The sequence below is a fragment of the Aythya ferina genome, assembly GCF_964211825.1.
Source record: "Aythya ferina genome assembly, chromosome: 1".
In the NCBI taxonomy this organism is placed as follows: Eukaryota; Metazoa; Chordata; class Aves; order Anseriformes; family Anatidae; genus Aythya; species Aythya ferina.
In genome coordinates this window covers 93,110,864-93,135,526 of record NC_140296.1, presented here as the reverse complement: position 1 = coordinate 93,135,526, position 24,663 = coordinate 93,110,864, and the positions used below count along the sequence as shown (strand labels likewise).

The 24,663-nt window shown below is 43.6% G+C and overlaps 1 protein-coding gene across 4 annotated transcripts; it reads left to right on the top strand.

The window, feature by feature from the left end:
- The first annotated feature begins 3,633 nt into the window (after positions 1-3,633).
- Positions 3,634-24,219, top strand: FAM3B (FAM3 metabolism regulating signaling molecule B). Of its 4 annotated transcripts, none has more exons than XM_084528239.1 (8): positions 3,634-3,741; positions 15,862-16,005; positions 16,778-16,901; positions 18,277-18,335; positions 20,447-20,497; positions 21,704-21,791; positions 22,528-22,660; positions 23,307-24,219. In XM_084528239.1, exons 2-8 carry the CDS (start codon positions 15,912-15,914, stop codon positions 23,394-23,396), a joined length of 639 nt encoding a protein of 212 aa, XP_084384365.1. In that variant the 5' UTR covers positions 3,634-3,741; positions 15,862-15,911; the 3' UTR covers positions 23,397-24,219. The 4 variants fall into 4 exon arrangements, with proteins under 4 accessions (XP_084384365.1, XP_084384362.1, XP_084384363.1 ...); XM_084528236.1 differs by lacking the exon at positions 3,634-3,741 and adding an exon at positions 8,665-8,941; XM_084528237.1 differs by lacking the exon at positions 3,634-3,741 and adding an exon at positions 9,301-9,581.
- The last annotated feature ends 444 nt before the right edge of the window (positions 24,220-24,663 follow it).

Genomic DNA, 24,663 nt, shown 5'->3' with positions numbered 1-24,663 from the left:
AGGATGGACACATGCCAGCCGTGTTAAAGGACCCATCTGTGACGAGAAGTGGGAGATCGCTCCAGGAAACAAAGACCTGGAGCTCACATTGCGACAAACTCGATAGGTACCGTGGGTTAAGGTAGAGGCTCTCCCCTGAAGAACACTACTGCTGCCGAGAAGAACTAAAACCTCGTAGTTGGCTGCAACCCAACTGACGAGTGAGGCAGAGGAGTGAATAAGTGGGGAAAGAAATGGGCCTCAGCCATTCCTATCGGTATTTGGGGGTTCTCGCACTGATTTCATCCTGCATAGCGACTCAACACCACTCCCACCAACCTTTTAAATGGACTTTAAGTTGATTCGAAGATCAACAGGTTATTGCAACCCAGATAACATCGGGGGGGGGCCAAGCTTTACTTCTACACTATGTCAGCTGATCTCGAGGCCCCGATGCTGGGAATATATGGGATTTTATTTCTGCCCAAGTTCTAACCCGGGAAAGGGGTACTGTAAATGCCTGAACGTGTATTACTGTGCATACCGGGGGTGTGAAACCATTGCTACAGACTGGACACTTGGGGCTGGTCGGGATAAATTCTTACAAGTGGGATATGGGCTGCAAAGTTGTAACCGACAATTGGATCCCCGTTACAGGTGGTGAGGCCATGGTATAGGGTATACAGGAACCTTCCACGGAAATAAAGAAATTTGCAAGGTTCTATATATAAATATAACAAACTCGGACGATACTAGCTGGGTACTAGGAAAAATGTCAGATTTTACGAACACGGAACAGATAGGGGAGGACTCATCCAAATAAAGAAGGGAAAACCCGAGACTTCCAAGGTAGTCGGGCCTAATAAAGAGTTACTAGGGGAAGGTTTGGTTGTCCAGACTGTAAATATACCTGGGACTGCCCAACCTAGTACAGTGTTTTCTAATAAGTTGACAGAGTTATCCTTTCCCACACTGCTTCCAAGCATTGTGAAAAAAAAGAAAGGGGTTGTACCCAAGGAGATAACCGAAGGGTACTGGCTATGTGTAAGTGTTAAGCCCCCATATTCAAATTCTTCCAAGTGCAATTGGAGTCAGGAAATCGGGATAACTTTGACCCAAGTTACGGGAAAAGGTAGATGTATCAGCACAGTTCCAAGAGAGAAAAATGATCTGTGCCATGCCACTGAAAAAAAAAAATAAATAAATAAAAATAAGAATGGACCAAACACATAAACGGTTAATTCCTGCAAATAACACTAGGTGGGTATGTTCATTGTTGGGAGTCACTCCTTGCCTATCTTTAAAATTGTTTAACACATCTCATGATTTTTGTGTACAGGTGGTCATTATACCAAGGATTCTATACCACACTGAAGAGTATATGTATACCCATCACACAGTGGCTGAATACCATCTGGTAAAGATCATACTGGGGTGGTAAGGGATACAATGACTAAATTGCGGGAAGGATTAGAAAAACGCAAAAGGGAAAATGAGGCTCATCAGAATTGGTATGAATCCTGGTTTAATTACTCACCTTGGCTTACTACCCTGCTATCAACCATAGCAGGGCCCCCTTGTTGTTACTTATATTAACACTGACTTTTGGACCATGTATATTCAATCAAGTAATCGCAATTGTGAAAAGTCGATTAGAAGCTGCTCATCTTATGCTTGTGCGTGCTAAGTATGAATCTCTTGAGCAGGAGGAGGACAACGCAGAAACTTTGATGCTCAGTAAGCAGATATTGCAAAAATTCAATGAACAAAATATGTTTGAAAAAGAAAAAGGAGGGATTGTGATAAATTAGTAGGGGTTTGTTCATTGTCCTTGAGAATTTAAAGAATCTACTGAGGAGATAAGGTTTCACAACTCACGGCATTGTAACATGGGGACAAAGCAAGACATCCTGTTTTGCCCCCACCTGAACACAAGCACAACGCATGATCACCGGAGGAAGAACAACGACTCCCAACAACAGACTGCGCAATCTCAGGACAGGTCTCGACAAGTCGACAGGTCTCGACAGGTCTCGACAAGTCTCGACAAGCCAGAACTTCAGTGCTATAAAACAGTGACACTGGAAAGGGGAAGTTGCGTGCTGTTGCGGAGCGGAGACTCCCCAGCCGCCCAGCGCTGTTTTGCTTGTGTCTGCTTACTTGATTAATAAAATAATTTCAATAGACCAGTAAATTGTGTGGTCTAATTTATAACAATAAATCTTTCTAGGATCTTTGATCCATTTAACGCATTAATTTCTAGGCTGCGCACCTGTAACACCTGTGTATTTCATGCATGCTAGCTTGCTTTTACAGACAGGCACTATCGCCGGCAATCCAAAGAACCTGGTTATCTGTTGCTGTAATAAATCACACTTGATTGCATTGTCATAGCTCTCATTAAGTGCAACTAGGGTAAGGGTGGTTATACATTCTTGGTGAATCTGTGACCGTGATAGTTCAGTGTTCTGAATCCAAGCAGACCCCAGACGGCTCACAGGTTATTGGTGAATATCCGACCGGACCCCAGACGGTTAACGCGTTATTGGTGTATCCGACAGATTCGGTACCCTGAATCCGACCGGTCCCATAACGGTTAATCAGCTACACCCCTTAATGCGACACTAATGAAGGAGCACGAAAGAGACGCATGTTCTTGCCTCTGGAGAGGAGGTTCCTTGCACAGCCAGTGCAAGGAACACAAAAATCAGTTGCGCCAGACTAACATGTGGTTGTATCTGAGCTTGGAGACTGCAACCCTCTTCAGACTTCCAGATCTAGAGGAACAAACACTTTGGCTGCAGCCTAAAAGCCACGTGTACAGGAGCTCCCTCAAGCCAGCCAATCTTCTTCCCATGACCTGCCAGGAAACAGCAATGTAGGCATGTAACCAAATCAAAGCCCAAACCTTCGGCCCAGTCCTTGACCTGAATAGTGAGTGACGATCCGGATCCTGGCATTCAGACGTGATAGCTTATACGCAGTGGAAGTAAACAGTGTAGTCAGAGGTCACGGGGCTAGATTTTGAAAAGTCCTGCATAAAGAAGACATCTCAGAAAAGCAGATTTAAATACCATTAATGCCAAGAAAAGTAACTCTGATTGCTATATTCTTTATCTGTCATGACTAGACAGATGAAAATCTATGATGGCAATTTTGCCTTTAAGGTCATTTTCTTTTTTCTTTGATGTCTTTTCTTTCATTTGTTTGTTTATCTATCTATCTATTTATTTATTTATTTAAACAGGCTCTGTACTACTTGTCCTCACAGAATGACTAACAGAAATATGACCCTTGTGCACTTTTTGTAGTTAATTCATTAGGTCAGCTCTAACCACTAAGCCCCTTGTCAGGTTATTTCTATTAGTGACAAGGAGCAATTGAGCTTAAAAGACTGAAGCCAGGTAGATGAGCCTATTCCAGGAGGTCTCTTGGCTCCACCCTTGTGAGGTGAAACCTGACAGGTGTGTATCATTTGACTTTTGCTCTATAGGAAGCCTGAGGACTTGTGGGGAATTGCCTTCCCAGTGGGGAGTTTGAGGCTCAGGTTCTCTAGGGTGCTTTTCTGCTGTTGTGGTGGAGCGGATTCAGTGTTCCCCGGTGGGCTGCTTTTTCTTCACGTTTTCTCCCATCTCTGTGAAACAATTTTAGTGACTCTATGAGCTAGCTACGTTGTTGGTGCCCTCTCGGTACGGTGAGACGCTGGTGGTGCGAAGTCACTGTGAAGCAGTGTGGAAGTGACCCAAGTTCAGGAGCTGGCAGGTAGGTGTTCCTGGGTTCTACAGTTCTTTAATGTTGAGGAGTTTGAGTACTTCCTTCACCTTGTCTGTTTTCAGTGAAATTACTTCCGTGGCTTCTAAGCTCCCTTTCCAGCCCTTTGAAATATAATGAGAATGAAAGCTAAAAAGAAAGCCCCACCAACTCAGAAGCTCAAGTGCTTACAGGTAAGCCTGACTTTGAAGAATGTTCTTAACTATTTGTTAGGATTCGACAACAGGCAGTGTGGAAAAAGGTGCCTTAATGTGCACTCAAATTATGCCTTGCGGTGAGTAGAAATCGATGGGGAAGGTACTGGTGGAGTTATCGTAACTTTCACTAAGTGGAAGTTGCGAGACTCTGCTGTTCCTAAAAGAAATACCACTTTCACAACATGTAAGTCAAAAGCAGTATGAAGAAAGCCTCTCCTCTTCCCTACAGGCCTGCGTCTCGGCTGTGGAGAAAGATCTGGAATAGGTCCACCAGTGAGGAGAGACTATCTTCCTCCCAAGCTGTAGAAACCAGTGTCTGAGGTATCAGGGAAAGCGTCCTTCTGCGAAAGGAAGAGAGCAGAGCAGGACCAAGGCCCGTGCCACCCTGTGGTTTTACCAGCGTGACCATGCAGAGACTGTGAGAGAAAAGGATGAAAAATTGAAGCTGCCGTTAAAGGCATGGCTACCTGAGTTGTAAATACAAACAATGGGGGGGAAAGGGGTTCTCTGAGAATCGTGCTACTGCAAGGTCCCCAGATCTCTGGTGAGACCCTGGTGGTGCGAAGTCACTGTGAAGCAGCGTGGCAGTGACTCAAGTTCAGAAGCTGGCAGGTAAGTGTTACTCAGTTCCTCAGTTGTTTAATGTTGAGGAGTTTGAGTACTTCCTTCACCTTGTCTTGTTTTCAGTGGAATTGCTTACATGGATTCTAAGCTTGTTTTCCAGCCCTAAAAAAAAACAGCAGCAGAAAATCAACCCCAGAAGCTCAAGCGCATACAGGTAAGCCTGACTTTGAAGAATGTTCTTAACTCTTTGTTAAGATTCAACAACACACAATGTGGAAAAGGTGCCTTAATATGAGTTCAAATTTTGCCTTGTGGTAAGTAGAAACAGATTGGGATATATACTGGTGGCATTATCGTAACTTTCACTAAGTAGAAGTTGTGAGAATGTGCTGTTCATAAAAGAAATGCTGTTTTCACAATATGCAAGTCAAAAGCCTTTAAATTACTCGGGGTTTTAGCTTCAAGGAGATAACTTGAGAGAAAGAAATTATTGTTGGATATCTCCCCCGACCTCTCCGTAGACTGGCTCCCTGAAGGAAAAGCATGAAAGGCGTAGATGTTAATATATGTAGTTTCTGAGGTAAGGTCAGGGGAAGATGTGTTTTCCCCCTTGTTCACTCTCCCTTTCTTCTCCACCAGGAGAGCTATGGTAGCTTTCCAAAACTCGGACTATCCTTGGGATGTTCAGACCAGCATGTTCTTATCGTTATGTCTCCTGAATGCACTTCAGGATTTGTCTAAGGTTAAGCAACTACTTAAGAGTGTCATCCAGAGATCTGTCCTGAGGCAGGATAGTTCTGAGTGTCAGGGAGAGTGGGAGGAGCTGAAGGCAGGTATCTTTATTGACTTGAAGAGGCTTTAATCTATTCCAGTATTGTGGTTTAACCCAACCAGCATCACACAGCCAATCGCTCACCCTTCCCCCCCCCTCCCTCTCTGGGATGGGTGAGAGAAACAGGAAAGCGAAGCCTGTGAGTTGAGATAGAGACAGTTTATTAAGACAGAATAATAATAGTACTACTAGTAACCATGTGTACAAAACAAGTGATGCACAATGAAATTGCTCACCACCCACTGACTGATGCCTAGCTGATGCCGGGCCCCCATCCTGGCTAGCCACCCCTATATGTTGTTTAGCACAATGTCAGAGGGTATGGAATAACTCTTTGGCCAGTTTGGGTCAGCTGTCCCAGGTCTGTCCCCTTCCAGCTCTTGCTGCACCCCCAGCCTGCCTGCTGGCAGGACAGAGTGAGAAGCTAAGAAGTTCTTGGCTTGGTGTAAGCACTGCTCTGCAACATCAGTGTGTTATCAACACAACATCCTAATCCAGAACATAGCACCCTACCAGCTACTAGGAGGAAAATTAACTCTGTCCTAACTGAAACCAGGACAGTTTGCAACAAGGCAATAAGAATTTATTGCAAGAACAGGGTTTTCTGATCAGCATGGTGCAATATAGACAAGGATGTGCATAATTGCTTTCAATTCAAGTACTGTCTAGTTTTTCAGGACATGTAATTGTGATGGATGTTTAAACTGTGAACATTAACTATTCTTCATTTTCTACACCAAAACAATAAATGGCTTTTTGCTTTCCTTCCAGAGGCTTAAAAGTAATTAATGCTTAGACCTTAACTCATTTGTCTGTGTCTGTTTGTTTTTTAAGAAATTCAATATCATTTATTAAGAAATGTGGGTTATCGTAGAGTCCGAGAATCTGCACTGACAGTTTATACATGAATATCAGCACATGTAATTGTTATAGTTGGCAGGTAAAATAAACTACTTTTTATGAGTAAACAATACTTTGTATTGTGATTGTTCAGCTTCTTTATTTTTATGCACCCAGCACAGTTCTGAAGTATTCTGCATGAGAATACAGAACATGGAGAATACACAAAATGGAGCACAGGAAGTTCTGCTCCAACGTGCAAAACTTCTTCGTGGTGAGGGTGACGAAGCACTGGAACAGGCTGCCCAGCAAGGTTGTGGAGTCTCCTTCTCTGGAGATATTTAAGGCCTGTCTGGATGCCTACCTGGGCAGCCTGCTCTAAGGAACCTGCTTTGGCAGGGGGGTTGGACCCAATGATCTTTCGAGGTCCCTTCCAACTCCTTCAGTTCTGTGATTACTTACGTTTCCTTTGGTGAAGCTTTTTTTAAACATATACTTACCACTAACTTCAGCTTTCCATAGTCTCACTGAGAATATTTTTTATTGGTGTATACTTTAAATGTTCTCTAGACTGTTTTATAGTGATTTTTAACTGCTGATATATTTGCATAAAGTTTTCTGGTTTGCTTATATTCTTTTTTGTTGATTACCTTGAATCCACCATTTTCCCACACTGTCACAGAATCATACAGAATTGTTTACATCCAGACTTGGCTGTTGACTGTGTGGGATTGCGCATGATAGGGACCTGCAGGCCTACTGACTGTACTGACAGCAGCAGTTCCAGAGAACAGACTACAGATATCCTAGGCAGGGACATATCACAGTATCCATCTTTAAGAGGGGGATTTTCCTCTTCCTTTCATTTTGTCATTCCCCTTCCTTTTCTCTTCTGAGAAGCTTAGGTCACTATTAAAGATAAGTGGATTTGGACCTATAATGTACTGAGCTATTGCTGCTAGTACTAAGCTGCTAGTACTGCTGCATCTGCAGCAGTAATTTGTTTTGTGAATAGATGTCCTATGCTGCTTCTGTGTAAGACCAAAGGGTCTTACAGTCTCACAAGTATCTAGAGTGAAGATTGTTTTAGGGTTTTTTTCGAAGCTTTCAAATTACAGAATGAATCGCTACAGAACTAACAAATAATATTTTGAAAGTGTTCTGCATCCTACATCTTTGATTAATTACTAATCATTTAATTGCTATTATTATTAATTACTAATCATATAATTAATGGCAGTGGCCATGATAGGTGCCAAGGGTAGGGCTTGCATCTGGAATGGCGAGTGGGTCCTAATGGGATCCTACTCTGCATTTTGGCCAGTGCACAGCTACCATCTGCTGGAACACCAGATAGACCTAAGGCATTGCCTGTCCCAGCTCCCTGCTCCGTTCACTTGTCTCCTGTCAGTGTCCCCAGAGAGCAAAGTTTAGCACCTGCCCCTCTCTTAGCCTCAAGAAGAAGCTGCAGGCTGCCATGAGGCCTCCCGTCATTCTCCTCTTCTCCAGGATGAACAAACCAAGGGACCTCAGCTGCTCCTCATACATCTGTGGTAGTTTTGCCCTGCTACAGCTCAATTTCACCAGAACAGCTTTCTCACTCCCCTTCCTCAAAGGAAAAAAGGGAGAAAATATGATGGAAAGGGCTCAAGAGTTGAGATAAGGAAAGGGAAAAACACTCAACCATTATCATCACAGGCAAAATAGACTCAGTGTAGCGAGATCAATATAATTTTGTGCCTATCACTAGCAGACTAGAGCAGTGAGAAATTAAAGCACACTAAAAACACCTTCCATCCACCCACCATCTCTTACGTCCTCCCCCCAAGCAGTGCAGGGGATTGGGGAATGGGGGCTGCGGTCAGTCCCTGATGCTTGGTCTCCACCGCTCCCTCAGGGTCCCTCCCTGTCCCTGCTCCCTGTGGGGTCCCTCCCATGGGATGCCGTCCTTCTCGAACTGAGCCTGTGGGGGCTGCCCACAGGCAGCAGCTCCTCAAGCACTGCTCCCACACGGCTCCATCCCACGGGGTCCGTCCCCCAGGAGCAAACTGCTCTAGCACGGGGCCCCCACGGGTGGGGGCAGCTCCCCCCAGACCCCCTGCTCCTGCATGGGCTCCTCTCCACGGGCTGCAGCTCCCCCCAGACCTCCTGCTCCTGCGGGGGCTCTCCATGGGCCACAGCCTGCTCCAGGCCACATCCACCTGCTCCACCAGGGGCTTCTCCACCCATGGGGGGGCTGCAGCGTGGAGATCTGCTCCATGTGGGACCCATGGGCTGCAGGGGGACAGCCTGCTCCACCAGGGGCCTCTCCACAGCCCGCAGGGGAACTGCTGCTGCCTGCCTGGAGCACCTCCTGCCCTCTTGCTGCACTGACCTGGAGGCTACAGGGCTGGGTCTTCTCAGTGTGTTATCACTCCTCTCTCCTAGCTGCTATTGGATACATTTTTTCCCCATTCTTAACTCTGCTCTCCCAGAGGCCCAACTAGTGTCACTTCCTGGCTCAGCTCTGGCCAGCAGTGGGTCCCTTTTGGAGCTGGCTGGAGCTAGTGCTGCTCTGGAATGGGGCAGCTGCTGGGCTTTGTTCACACAGGCCACCCCTGCAGCCCCCCTGCTACCAAAACCTTGCCACATAAACCCAATGCACCCTCTTGCCCTCTAGACCCTTCACCAAAATTAACTGTTTCACTTTGAGATTTGGGGCAAAACAACTTCTCAGATAGACTGCTGGATGGCATGAGCATTGCTTCGGACTCTGCAGGTAAGCTGTTTTCTTTCTGCAGGAAATTTGAGCACTATCTCTTATGCAGCTGTATGATCATGTTGGGGGCATTATCTTTTCTGGAGCGGAGCCACGGTTGTACTCTACGAGCGCAAAAGGCAGTTTGCTTCACCAATAAATCCTCTTCCTCCTACTCTCACGTGCCCTCAACGAGCGGCCTCAGCTAATACCGGTGTCTGGCCCTTCATCGCCCCTGCCTAGGAGGTGAGGGGAGACCTCCATGTCTCCCAGCCCTCCCCAACACCAGCTAACGGGGCAGTCGTAGCAAGGCTTCGCGGCTCCCTCGGAAAATGGCAGCGGCGGCAGCTCCTGCCCTGCCCGGTAGCGCTTCGGGGCCGGGGCAGCCCTAAGCTCGGGGCAGCGGCGCAACCCCCGGCAAGCCTCCTGCTTTCTTTCCGGGGAGAAGAAATAAAAATCGCCCAGGGCTGCGGGCTACGGGGCGGTGCGGACAGGTGGCCGCTCCCCTTCCCGAGCCGCCGCCCTGGTGGCTGCCCAGCCAGTGCCCAGCCCCTGAGGGAGAGAAGGCGGAGGAGGAGGAGCTGCTGCGCGGGACGGCGGCGGGCAGGGGGGCAGGCGACCAACCCATCCCCGTCCCGAATAATGTGGCTGAACCGGCAAAGTGAGTAGCAGCCCGGCGGCAGCTCGCCCTGCCGGGTGAGGAGCGGGTGCGGGGGCTGCCGGCGCCTCGTCCTGCCCTGCGCCCTCCCCAGGTGGGTCCTGAGGCAGCGCCAGCCCCTGCGGGCAGGGCGGGATGGCCGCCACAGCCCCCTGAGGGCAGCCAGGGTCTGGGTTGCCCCTGCGCCGGGGAAAGGGGGCTTGGTTTCTCCTCCGTTTCTCTTTTCTTCCTCCTCAAAGTTTGTGGGGTTTCGGGTGCAGGAGGTAGGTAACTGGCCCTGCGAAACACCACCCACACAGGGCGCCCCTCGTTTTCCCGCAGCGCTCGGCTTTGCTCGGGTTGCAGTCACCTGAATTGCAAGCCCCTGGCCAACGCTACAGCAAATCGACACCAAGACTCGTAGGTCAGAAGAACTGAGGCGATTTTTCCCCCTTTTAAAACTCTGCCTTGTAGAGGTGGGTATGTATGAGTGAGGTGTGGCAGCGTGAACATCTGGTCAGCTAAACACGGAAAGGAATGTATTGCACTTAAATTGCTGCCAGGGTACAAGCAAGCTGCTGATGGAGGAAGGGAAGTGAGACCTGCCAGCAAGTGGGATGACTGATCTTTCCCTGTGCTTTCTCACATGCCCTTCCTTACCGCCATCTGGATCGCCCATGCCTTCTCATCCACTGGGTGCCCCTCTGCCCTTTCATCTATCAGACACTAAGTATTGCTCAATATCCCCGAGTGGCTGATCCCTCTCCTTGTACAGGTGGCAGGAGGAAAACCTGTGTCACCTGTTAACTGCTGACAACATGCCTCTCTGTGGCATGTGAAACCCATACTGGTCTTTCTTTCTGAATGTAATACTGATGAGGATCCACAACCTCTGACCCAATAGATTCCTTCAGTGCAGTCCCTCACTGGCTTCTGAATCCAAGAAAACAAAACCAGAAGTTCGTTGGCAATGTTTTACAGCAGTTTTGTGAACTGAATACAAACTGTGCTGGAGAGTTGATAAATGTATCAACCATCCTGCTGTCTGTTGTGGACAGAAGACAGCAGGACATAAGCAAACCAGGGGGCTTCTGGAGTGTGTTGATAACTTCCTTCTCCACATGACAGAGGAGCCAACAAATCAAGGTGTTACACTGGACCTCATTCTCACGAAGAAGGAGGGGCTTGTGGAGAATGTTTATGTCAAGGGCAGCCTTGGCTGCAGTGACCATGAAATCGTGGAATGCAAGATCCTTAAGGCAGTGAGGAGGGCATACAACAAGCTTACTGTGCTGGATTTCAGGAGTGCAGACTTTGGCCTCTTTGGGGATCTGCTTGGTAGAGTACCATTGGACAAAGTTCTGGAGGGAAACAGGTTAATATTGAAGGATTACCTCTTCCAAACTGAGGAACAGTGCATCCCAACAAAGAGGAAGTCAGGCAGAAATACCAGGAGGCCCACAAGGATGAACAAGGAGCTCCAGGCCAAGGTCAAACACAAAAAGGAAGCATACAGATGGTGAAAGCAAGGACAAGTAATCTGGGAGGAGTACAGAGAAGTTGTCCAAGCATGCAAGGATCAAGTGAGGAAAGCTAAAGCCCTGATAGAATTAAATCTGGCCGGGGACAAGCAGGGCAGAAAGAAATGCTTCTGTAAGTGAGTCAGGGATAAAAGGAAGACTAGGGAAAATGTAGGCCCTCTCCTGAAGGAAACAGGAGACCTGGCACCCAGGATATGGAGAAGGCTGAGGTACTCAATGATTTTTTTGCAAGTACTCTAGAAGCCACACAGGCCAAGTCACAGAAGGCAAAGGCAAGGACAGGGAGAATGAAGAACCACCCACTGTAGAAGATCACGTTCAAGACCACCTAAGGAACCTGAAGCTGCATAGGTCCATAGGACCTGATGAGATGCACCCATGGGTCCCGAGGGAACTGGCAGATGAAGTTGCTAAGACACTGTCTGTCATATTTGAGAAGTTGTGGCTGTCAGGTGGAGTTCCTGCTGACTAGAAGAGGGGAAACATAACCCCCATTTTCAAAAAGGGAGAAAAGGAAGACCCAGGGAACTACAGGCCAGTCAGTCTCACCTCTGTGCCTAGCAAGATCATGGAGCAAATCCTCCTGGAAACTATGCTAAGACACATGGAAAATAGGAGATGACTGGCAACAGACAGTATGGCATTACTAAGGGCAAATCATGCCTGAGAAACTGGGTGGCCATCTATGATGGGGTTGCAGCATTGATGGATAGAGGAAAACCAACTGATATTATCTACCTGTACTTGTGCAAAGCATTTGATACTGTCCCCCATGATATCCTTGTCTCTAAATTGCAGAGACATGGATTTGATGGATGGACCACTTGGTAGGCAAGGAATTGGCTGGATGGTCACACTCAAATAGAGCTGCAGTCAGTGGCTCAATGTCCAGGTAGAGATCAGTTGACAAGTAGTGTTCTTCAGGGGTTGCTGTTGGGAGCAGCACTGTTCAACATCTTTGTCTGTGACATGGACAGTGAAATACAGAGCAGCAAGTTTGAGGGTGACACCAAGCTGTGTGGTGCAGTCAACATGCTGGAGGAAAGAGATGCCATCCAGAGCGAGCTGAGCAGGCTCGAGGTGGGCTTGTGCAAACCTCATGGAGTTCAACAAGGCCAAGTGCAAGGTCCTAAATGTGGGCTGGGTCAATCCCAAGCACAAATACAAGCCGGGTGTGAGAGCAGCCCTGAGGAGAACGACCTGGGGGTGTTGGTGAATGAAAAACTGAACTTGAGCCAGCAATATGTGCTTGCAGCCCAGAAAGACAACCGTATCCTGGGCTGCATCAAAAGAAGCGTGGCCAGCAGGCCAAGGGAGGTGATTGTACCCCTCTGCTCTGGGTCTCCCTCTGAGACCCCACCTGGAGTGCTGCGTTCAACATGAGAAGGATGTGGACCTGTTGGAGTGAGTCCAGAGGAGGGGGCTGGAGCACCTCTCTTGTGAATACAGGCTGGGGGAGTTGGGGTTGTTCAGCCTGGAGATGAGAAGGCTCTGGGGAGACATTATAGCAACCTGCCAGGGTTTTAGAGGGGATCTACAGGAAAGCTGGGGAGGGACTTTTTACAAGAGCATATAATGATAGGACAAGGAACAATGGCTTTAAACTAAAAGAGAGTAGGTTTAGATTAGATATAAGGAAGAAATTCTTCTCTGTGAGGGTGGTGAGGCGCTGGCACAGGCTGCCCAGAGCAGCTGTGGGTGCCCCATCCCTGGAGGTGCTCAAGGCCAGGCTGGATGGGGCTGTGGGCAGCCTGGGCTGGTGGGAGGTGTCCCTGCCCAAGGCAGGGGGATGGAACTGGATGGTCTTTAATGTCCATTCCACCCAAAACCATTCCTTAAGGTACCTCCTGATCCAACCATTCTGTGGTTCTGTGCTTCCTCTTTGAGATTCAAGGGCAAAAGTACCGCAATTTTACCTCAGTTGTTAATGATGACTGTGTCAGAGAGAAACTGTTACTGCTAGTATAAAGAACACTCAGTTTTTGTGACTCTCCTTACTAATGTTCAGTGTTAACTTTACCAATTAGTATTTTCTGTATTTTGTTTTTCATGTGTGGGTTTTTGTTTGGTTTGTTTGTGGTTTTTTTTTAGGTACGATACAGGAATAATGTCACATAAAATACAGTATAGGGAATAGCTAGAGAGTTCAAATACTTGCAGAACAATAGATTTCTTTATGGGGGATTATAAACTGAACTTGAGGCAGTAATTTCTACTTAAGAAGTCAAACTTCCTTCTGACATGAATAAACAGAAGCAGAGCCACCAGAATGTGTGTATTGGACCAGATGTCTCTTCTGCAGTACAGTATGCAGACCAGTTAGGCAGCCAACGGAAGGTGGTAAGACCTGCAGAACAAGACTTGAAGAGAAGAAGTGAACAACTTGGCTTTATTCCAGAGAGGGCAAAAACAGGGAAGCGGCAGAAATCATAAAATTTGCAGAGGGCTGTTCCAGGAAGAAAAGAAACGTCCTCTTAAGTGTAAGCAATTACAAGGAAGATTACGGCTAGGCAATATGTACTGGCAGGTTGGCAAAGTGAACTTCCTGGATATTCTTGGCCGATGGTTTTATTAAACTAGATGTTCAGGACTGCAAAACTCAGAATTTTCAACTTTCTGTTTAAGGGACCATTATGTTTCGGGACATGTAAAGACCAGGAAGTATCTCACGACCTCAAAGCCTTGGTGTTTTGCAGTCCTGGTGCCCTGATGATGCAGTTGTTCTTGTCAGCCTTCTGATGTGATGGGTTGGCTCCCGGCTCCCCTGTTGCTGACTTTACTCTCCTTGCCCTAACGGAGGAGAAAGGGCAGGTAGGGAAGCCTGAGTGAAAACAGAGCCTGTCCTGCAAAATGCTGCTGATAGTACCTGGACAGGCTGGAGAAATGGGCTGACGGGAACCTCATGAAGTTCAACAAGGAGAAGTGCAGAGTCCTACGCCTGGGGAGGAACAACCCCAGGCAGGACATGCTGGGGGACACCCAGCTGGAAAGCAGCTCCACAGAAAAGGACCTAGGAGTCCTGATGGACACCAGGTTGGACGTGAGTCTGCATGTGCCCTTGGTGCTAAGAAGGATAATGGTATTCTTGGCTGCATTAGGCTGATCATGTCAGCAGGTGAGTGGGAGGTGATCCTTCCCTCTACTCAGCATTGGCGAGGCCACACCTGGAGTGCTTGGTCCAGTTCTGGGCCCCCAGTACAAGAGAGCTATGGGCAGACTGGAGAGAGTTCAATGAGGGGCCACTGAGATGATGAAGGGGCAGGAGCACCTCTCCTGTGAGGAAAGGCTGAGAGAGCCGGGGCTGTTCAGCCTGGAGAAGGGAAGGCTCAGGGGGATCTCATCAATGTCCATAAATACCTGAAGGGAGAGAGCGAAGAGGACGGAGCCAGGCACTTTTCTGTGGTGCCCAGCGCCAGGACTAGAGGCAGCGGGCACAAAGTGGAGCCCAGGAGGCTCCCTCTGAGCAGCAGGCAGCACTTCTGTGCTGTGCGGGTGAGGAGCCCTGGCACAGGCTGCCCAGAGAGCTGTGGGGGCTCCTCCTTGGGATCTCCAAAAGCCGCCTGGGCACGGCCCTGGGCAGCCTGCGCTGGGTGGCCCTGCTTGGGCAGGGCTTGGAGCAGGTGGCCTCCAGGGGTCCCTTCCCACCTCACACATCCCACGATGCTGCGTTTCTGTAGAATGATCCCTGACTCTGAGGCACCCCGTGCCCACATTTCCCAACAAAGTGCTGCACAGACACTCACCAACAGGCGTTCAAGGGGTGCGCTCGTTCAGCCTTTGCTCCTGAGGGAACCAACTCTCAAAGAGTGCAGGTGGTTGCTGCCCAGGTGATCAGGCAGCACAAGCCTCCTCCCCACAGCCTCTTGAGCTGCGTGCGGTCAGGCTCCACAAAGTGTGGTTTTGCTGTGGAAAAAAAACCAAAGTGTGTTTTTTGCTCCCGCTGCCTGTTGCTCAGTGTCTTCTCCGTGTCCAGTGTGCTCAGCCCTGCAGCACCCAGCGACTCGGCCGGGCAGGTACCCTGGTTCTCCACCTGTCCCCAGTGAGAGCACATCTGCAGCAGGAAATCCCTCCTGTGCCAGGCTTGACAGGGCTCTGTGGTCATCAGGAGGTGCCTCACAATTGTCTTCAAGGCATGGGGGGAAAAAAGCCTTCACCTGTCAGCATACAGGCTTAGGTCTGCCAACTTTTGAGGTGGAAGCTGTGGTGCCTGGCTGTGAGCCTGAGAACTTAATCTCTGCCAGAGCACAGCTCTCCAGCCCAACAGTGCTGCTGGTGAAGAAGGTTTCCTGAGCCTGCTTGATGCCTGAGTCATCTAGATCCAGATCCCATGTGTCAGCAAAGCCGTCATTGTCTTCTACCTCTGGGGGTGAAGGGAGCTCCCTGCTTGGCCAGTGCAGGTGTTTAAACCCTTCCTGTAGCATCTGCCTGTTGCACAAAACCAGCGGTAAACGCATACTACCTGTATAGTCGTGTGTGGTATCTGGTACTTACTTTTCAGAGTCAAATTCTGCTAGGACTGAGTTGAACTTCATGTTTCTTTGCAGTATTATTGTCGTGGATTGAGGGGATTGGGGGGGGGTATTTCTCCTTGATGATCGAGCTTTAGAAATGAAATGGGTTGTCAGAGATGGGAATGCAACAAACTCTCTATTGCTGCATCTCTGAAGGCCACTTTTGCAGCAATGCCAGAAAAAATACATTATTTTGTGTGTTGCTATGAGTATATCTTTATGTCTTTGTGGTTTTCTCTTTCTTCTTGGCAGATATTGTGAAGTTCTCAGGGCTTCTGTTGGCATCACTGTTGGCTTGGTACATGGGATACTTATTTGCTGTTCTTTTATCCGAAGACTCAATGTCAACATCTATCGTTTATCTTCAAGACATTGGAAAGAAACCAGTGTTGAAGGGTATATAATTGTATTTCCTTTTTTTTTTTTTTTTTTCTTTTACCTAACATTCAGTGTAAATGACAAATGGCTTTTTAACTAGTATACTATTGTAAGAATGAGATGGCTGTGTAAAGTTAATTAATTAGTGCAAGTCTGAACTTCCTTAGACACTATCTTTGATGAAAGATAAAGTCAGCCTATATTTAGCAGTATGCAAATGCAAAGAATTGACTAGTAATATAACAGTGCTTTATTTGTTTGCATGTAATCATGTGCAAAGCTCCAGCAGCAGCTCTGGTTCTATCACACGTATTTTAGAGTAACTAACCAGACTGTGACGTAGTTCTCATTTTTCTTCCTCTGATCTAACTGCGTGGTTTAATTTGTACATTTTTCTCTTTGTGTGACTATGTTCTTGTGTGAAAAATATTTAAAATTAGAATTATAACTATTTACTTGAAGCTATCATTACGAATGCTTCATCCCTCTAGCCCTCATTTACTGTTAAATGAAACAACAGAATAATTAGTATGGTCTGATTTGAATCGAGTATATGGGACCTTTTTTTATCTAAATAAGCTTACTTTTGGTTCCAACAGCTGTTTGAAAGCCAACGATAACCTAAAGCCAGGCAAATCTATGATAATGTTGGCAGGATACTGAAAAACTGGCAGGATTGGCCTCCATATATATAGTTTGAGATCAGTAGGTTGACATTAAGTGGTTCTTTCCATGTAGAAATTTTTTATGTGGCATTCAAGAAAACATTTTCTTATGTTTGTTGTTGTAGCTCCAGCTCCCAAAAGGCAAAAATGTGATCACTGGTCTCCCTGCTTACCTGATAGCTATGCCTATCGGGTTCGTAGTGGTGGTGGCACAGGAAATCTGGCTAAAATCTGTTTTGAGGATGAGCTGTAAGTACCAGCCTGACTATAAATATAAGCAAGTGCTTTGTAGTATGAAGAAAGGTGTTCCATTTTGGTACGTTATCAGCAAGTAGGCTCCTACCAAGGGAAAGAAAAGGTTTCTTTCTTCAAAAAGATATGCAAAAAATAAGAAGGCCACTGTTGTATCTTCCCTTTTAAGTGCTAGTAAGTATGCTGTAAGACTCTTAGGAGCATGTGAGTTCTCCCCTTCTGTTCCAATTCTGAATTATTGTCTCCTTATGTCTGTCTGAGGTTTCACTTTTTATGGTATTTTTTGTGCAGCATGCCTCATGGGGTCCATCTTAAATACAACATCTCTGCTTCCTTCATTCAAATGGGCTTTGCGATGATGATTCAAATCAAGACAATCCATCTCTCCATGGAACTCTGGCCTAAAATAAAAGCTCAAAAATGGTGATATAGGGACTAAAGATAACTTGGAGATAGCTTGAATATATACTTATAAACACCTTTTTTTTAAGTTGTCTTAAATTTTTCTCTACTTCCTATGTGTTCTACTTTTTTGAATAGAACATTTTTGTCATATGGGTGACTGTAACAATACTGTTTTCACTGAAGGGTGTGTTTTCCACTTGTGGACCTTGTAATTTCTGTGTAGTATACTTCCCTTTGCCCTGTCTCCTAGGTGTTCGAATGGCTTTCTTCTATTAGCTCTGACTGACTCATAATTTTTTATTGTTAAGTAGTTGTAATATGAGTGCTCAGAAGACGTGCCCTCTCAGTCATTTAAGCGTAGATAGAAATAATTCCAAACTGTTGATGACACTATTTAGATCTTTTTTCTTTCTTTTTTTAATCCTTAAATCTCAGGTTATTTTATTTGTTCCTCTGTATAAGCTGCGTTCAGCTGTTCATTTCAACTATGATTTTTGTGGTTCAGGATAGACAGCTTAAAACTTGTTGAATGGTCACCATCTTCTGAAAGTCGGTTTCATTCTTAGTTTTTTCAAACTGGACAAGTAGACCTACTTTAAAACCCTGAAGTGATTTTTCTTGTTGATGTAGTCCACACAGACTACTACCACCAAAAACAAACAAACAAACAAACAAAAACCATTTTCTTACGTTTGCTTTGTACTAAAGCAGACAGAAAGAAAAAGTAGAAAAAGATCTGTCTTGATCTGGCTCATTTTGCAAGACTCATTGTGCATCTTTGAAGGAAATGAACTGGCATAATACGCAAGATTTTTAAGCCATAGCTCTTGTTTACTACAAACTCCTGAATTAAATAACTGAAGAAAACAAGAATACCAAGAAGTGACTTAGCATTGGTGAATCTGACTTTGGATCAGAGCCTCTGGAAGGATGAATTTTACTGATACTATGTTTATTTCAATTCCAGGATTATAAGTGAAGAGAAGGGTAATGTTGGAAGAGGTATAAACATTGCCATTGTGAATTGTAAGTAAGAGAAAAAAATGTTGGAGACATTTTATAATGGAATAAATTTAAAATGTTGGGATTTTTTTAGTAGGTAGTATGGAAGAAAAGGAAGACAATTGCAAACTTGATTTGTGTTAAATATAAGAAAAAATACTGCATGAGTAGTAGTATTCTGGATAAACAAAAGAAACGTTCATAATCAATATAAGAAAATAACAAATGTGCATACAGAAGTGGTATATGTGTATTTTGTCAGAAAAAATTACTGCTGCTTAAGTAACATAGCAAAATATCTGTGACCTCCAGCAGTAACACTCAGTTTTCAGGTTCTGTCCTTGTTTTAAAGCATATCTACTGCTCTACAGATGGGGCAAACCATAACTGAGAATTGCAGTTCTGCTGCAAGGTACAAATTCCTTTTCCAGAGAAATTCAAGACTTGGAAAGAGAAATTCAAGGCTTGATTAAAATTAAACTGCCATTATATGTCTTTGCTCATAGGAGGAGCAGAAGCTGTAGTTTGTTCCAGATCTGGATGAACCATTTTAATTTAGATGAATGGGTATGGTGATGAGGTTGGGACTATGAAGTGTGATGTATTTTTTCCAGTTAACTACTGCATGTTTTCTTGTTTCCAGTGAGGAATCTTAAAAGCTTTACTGGTTATAGTAGGTAAACAGTTAACAGTGAGCTTTCAGCATAGAGACGTAGATGCCTTTGCATCCATCTTGAATGAGGAAGTTCTATATCAAATTTTACACATTTTAAAAGACTGAAAAAGCACTTCCTTCATCACATACATAGTCATTTTAGCTACCCATCCATCTCCCCCTGCAGGTAAATCTGTCCAGTGTCTCAAAGTAATTTGTAGTGAAACATATTTTCTGCATGTCCTCTAATTAAATCAGTCAAACTAATGAGTGTGTCCAATAAATTTCTTGTAGCATCCACATTCATATTTTATTTCAAAATTTCTCTTTTTTTTCTGAATGAATGTGCTCTTTTGTAAGAAGGAAGACAGAGCTATTAAGCCCAAGTTACAAACAGAGAAAGAGAAAAAGAGTTGTGTGGACCTCCGCTGTCCATACTATAGTCCTATCCCTTTCCTGGGTGATCTCCACTTAGAAGAAGCCCAGTTCTAGGATCTTGTTTCACTAGTGACAGATTTTACCACTTTCTCTCCTTGTCAGTGTGATAAACCTAACATTTAGAGCCCTGTGATTGGAAGAATTTTCCTCCAGTATTTTACCATGTGTGGATCGAAGATATGCTATAAAGAAATCAGGAACTGTTGGATCTTATGATAAGAAATAAGTTGACGGTATAATAAATAGAAAAATACCTTTCACATAGCAGGGGTATAGGATAACCAAAGTAAATTAGCTCAGTTGACATGAATTTAGAAATTTGAAAAGTATGTCCAATTGTACATGTGTTCCGAAAACAAAAATAACCATCTCAACAGCAGCATAACCAACTACAAATATTGACCATAATGTTTTGGAATGACTAATTGTTTGCATGTCCAATTTTTGTCATGATAATGATGTCTGTGTGTTGAGTTTCTGTCCACTGAGATTCAAATAGTATGAGAGCCTGCACATCTGAATCAGGGCACCAAATAGGCCCATTCACATACACCCAGGCTTAGCCAGTTTGCCAATGTATGGCCGTGACCTAGTGTTGTATGTGTGTATATATAAGACCATGAAAGTGCACAATAAACTGTATTCCTTCCTTAAAATAAAAAGTAATAAAAATGTTTTAATCATTAATGATGATTCAGATTCAGTCTGCAAGTGACTTCCTTTAGTTGAAAGGAGAATTCATTTATTTCCAGTGTGATTTTCTTTGACAATTTGCAGGTCTGTGCTGTAATAGAAGTGATTTCTGAACAATTTTTTTCAGCTGACTGTTGCCACAGGCAGAGACTATACAAAACAAAATATTATACCCAAATCTTAAACTTACATTTTTCTATATTCCTTCCAATTTAAAATTCAAACAAAAGGTAACTCAGAAGCACAATAATACTGAAAACTGGAGATGCCTTGCCTTAGCTGAAACTGCTGCGTATGCTGACTAAATGTAATAATTCTTGCTTATATTTCATTTTTTTCTTAATTACAGATAAAACAGGAAAAGTGATATCAGCAAAATTTTTTGACATGTGGGAAGGAGGTAGGAAAAAGCACAGTAGAGCTTTTGTTAATGTTTTAGTGTTAAGTAAAGACATATTACATATTTATCCTGCTTTTTAAATGACTGTCTCATTGAAAGGGATCAGCTAGAAGCTAACAGCTGTTGTTTTTGTTAGGATATGCTGTGGCCAGGTCTCCTGACAAAAAATTTTGCCTTAAAAACTGTGTTTCTCCTGTTGGTTGAGTTAGTTAATGTTTACTGTAATTAATTGTCCTTTTTTTCTCTCTATTTTTTCAGTCTGGTAAGGATAGCACTTTTGCAGATACCACATCCAGATGTGGTATCTCAGTCAGCAAATTCAATTTTCTGCTATATTTTGTTCTATTCTGGTTGTAAAATCATCATACAAAATATGCTAGTCTGTGTCTTGGTATCCTTCAATGCGTCTAGAAAGAAGATCTACTTTAAGAATACCTTTCAATACATTTTCCAGACTTCGAATGATACAAATTTCCTTACTAACTAGTAAGGAGAAACAGAATGCTGTGAGGCACTGGCAGTTGATTCTTTGACCACTTAAGAATGCTTATGGCCATGCACATACATGCATGTACATGCATGCATAGAAATCACACTTGGTCTAATCATGGGGCTACAGTTTTATATACAGTATGTAGACAGCCATGTCCCCAGTGTTCCTGTTACACAAGATGCTTATTTTCTGTAGAATATAATGTATGCCTAGCAATTACAAAACCAATAAATAGCTTAGTGCTGCAAATAAGCAGCCCCTCTTAATGAAAACAGGCATACAATGGGGTGTGTTACTTAGCTCTACAATTAGCATAGTAGTTAGCACACAAAAATAAAGGCACAGAATATCAGTGACTTCTGCTGGACTATTCCATGTTTTCCCTGCTTTTGTTATATGAGGTAAACATAAGAAACCATCTATACATTTGTGTATAAATGTTTTATTTTTCAGAGGTTCAGAAGTATCTTTACTGGGAACTGTAGATCTAACTTTGCTCTCCTAGTCTTCAGTGAGAGCTAGCAGCTTTCTCCATCTTTCAGAATTAGACAGGTCCTCTGCCTGCAAAGAGAATAATTGCCTAATTAGGTCTCATTTTGAATAGACAAGGCCAAAAAGCGAAGAGAATTTGAAAGCAATAGAAAGTAGGTGGAATTTGTTATGTGTGTATATAAGGGAGAAATGAATAATTAGCCGTGTAATTAATTCAACAGAGCACTCAGGAGAGCTGGCGACTTTCATCAAAAATGCACCACAAGGGTCCCTGCTTTTGATGGCGACTCATGACGATGGAAGCACCCAGTAAGCAAATAATTCATTTTGAGAGAATAGAGAGAGAGAGCAGCACATAGTCTGACAATCACTCTTTTGAAATGGTGTAAAGGAATGATTTATTTCATCATGTAGTCAGGGTTGTTCTCTCATTGCTTCTCTTTAGGTTTTGATTTCATATGCATTCAGTGCTTGTCCATATCATGTATGTTGATGCTTCCAAAGATGGAAGGAGTGTGTTAAACTTGTTTAAAAACAACGGTTATTCTCATAAAGGGCCGTGCTATTACCTCTGGGTCACATTCTTCTGTTAAGAAGCTATCTACCGTTCTAATTGGAATGTATGTAGTTAGCATTCCTTTTTACATCTTAACCTGATTCTTCAAGTCCTTTCAAATTGTATGTTATTTTGTTTTGAAGTGATGATATCATAATTAAACAGGAACAATCTTAATCATTTGGTTGATAAACAGTTGATGCCCTTGTCCATATTTAAAAAGGGATGAAATATCAAACAGTATTTGAGACAAAATTTACTTCCATTGTGCTGTTACAAACAAGTTGTATTAACATCAGGGAAGCAGAGAGGAATATATAATTTTGTTCTGTAAGTTTAATGGCATGCTACTAAGATAGCACTCGGGAAGTTTTAAACTTCTTATTATTGCTTCTGCTGACCTATTGACATAAACCATGAAGCCACTGTGTTCTTTTTCAGGTTGTTTATGTTATGCATTTTTAATATGTTTTCTCTAAATTTTCCTAGGTTACGAAGTGATGCCAAAACATTAATAGAAGCCCTGGGAAGTAAAGAAATACAGAATATGAAGTTCAGGTCAAGCTGGGCTTTTATAGCTGCCAAAGGTTTCAAGCTGCCAGATGATATCCAAAGAGAAAAGGTCAGGTTAATTTTATTTTCACTTTGTATTTGTCTGTATATCACGTATAACCTTCAGGTGCAGATTTCATGGAGCATCTGTCTTAACTGTAATCTGTTCAGTAAGCCTCAGTTGTACAAATCAAGTTCTCTAATGTGTCATCATTCTTTGCTTTTAATCTGGGCCACGTACACTACTGGCTTCTACCACTGCAGCATTAAATCATGTTGAGACTTTTGTTTCTGTAGACAAATTTCAGAAGTGACCGATGATTCTAGATAGTCTCAGTTTTGGAATGTCCAATCTGACATGCTGTATAGAATCTTGCATTTTCTTCTAAAAGGACAAATTCCAAGGACTTCCTAAAAATGATGACTGCTTTTATATCAAAACTGAGCAGTCTCAAATTGGCTGTCCATGAACAGCAATCCCTGCATCAAAAAAAAACAAAAACTTTTTTGAATAACTTGTCCTCAGGCTTCAGGAAGTCTAAAAATACCATTTTTATATCAGATTTGTGTTTACATCTGTGACCTTGTTGTATTTGTTTTCTATAAGCCCATAAGTGCTTATCTGTATGACAGAAATGAGATTTAACAAACTTAATTTGTAAATGATAAACCAAGTATTGATGATGATGATAAAGATTGTTATTACTTTAAAACAGATAAACCACTCTGATGAAGACAAGAACAGATACAGTGGCTGGCCAGCTGAAATTGTGATAGAGGGCTGTATCCCAAGGAACTTGATCTGAACAAATGTGTCCCTCATCAATAAAGATATTTCTATATTTTTATAAGTATGACTAGTAGGCTGCATCCAGAACGCAGTAAGCATCTGACCAGCAGTTGTAAAATAAGTCATGTACAGGTTTTACCCTTGCTTTCAACTGTGAGGTTTTTCTGTAGTCTGAAAACAATAGATATTTTGATGACAAGTGGGAATAAAATACTCTGGTTTAGAATTACAGTGGTCAGGCAATCAGTTGTAAAATACCAGGATTATTGAAAGTGATTGTACGTTGCCCATAGTAATTTGTTAGTTATGTTTTCAATACATGTTGTTTTTTTGGTTCCCTATAAAAACTAACATACAAATAGAACCTGGTATAACTGGTAATATAAAATCACTAGCAATAAAACAAGTTATTTTTATGTTAATTTATTAGTAACTTTGCTTCTCTTCAGAAGAAGCGTGGAAAGAGTTGTTATGTTTGTTGAGCTGTTTTTGGTAATGTTAACTATATAGAATAACATTGTTAACATGTAAAGACCAAAATATTTTAATTATTTTAGCAAATGTAAGCTGCAAATTTACTTGGTTTGTTTTATTTTCCCTTCCTGTATGTTTAACTTAATTTAAAAATTTGTACTGACTTCATGCAAGCTTAAGTGTTATTCATGCTAACTGGAATGGAACATATATATGAAAGGGAACTGTAGGATCCATTTATTCAATGTTCCTTTTTCTGAAGTAAAAGAAGTATGTCTGGACTGTTCTTAACTCGTGTTTGTCCCACCTGTTGTTCAGAAGCATCCAATAAAGCAGATGCCACGTTGCTTCTTGTAATATTCAAACAGTTTTCAACTGTTTGAAGTTGCTTCCTGTAGCATTTCACTGTTTACAGCTGAACATACAGAATTAACCTAAATGGGCCAAGCCAATTGCACAGAGAATAGCTTAACACCGTTCTCCTTACGCCCGTCTATTATGTATTTGAAGACTGTCCTCATCCTCTCATTCCTGGACTGAATCTACCAGGTGCGTTTTAATCTTTCTTGACATTCTTCTCATCATTGAAATGTTCATTTAGCAGCAACTTTCTTAACATGCTGTGCTTCAAATGGGCCACAAGCAGCCTTTGCAGCTCTGTACTATAGTCTTGCACTCCAGACTTTGGGCAGGAGAAGATCTGAAGTGGTGACCTGAGGGGGTGGCTGCCAACAGCCAGGGATTCAGTCTGCTCTTGCTTTCTCTTAAAAGGGTTAAAGCCCTCACAGCAGTGCTCCCTATCTCTACCC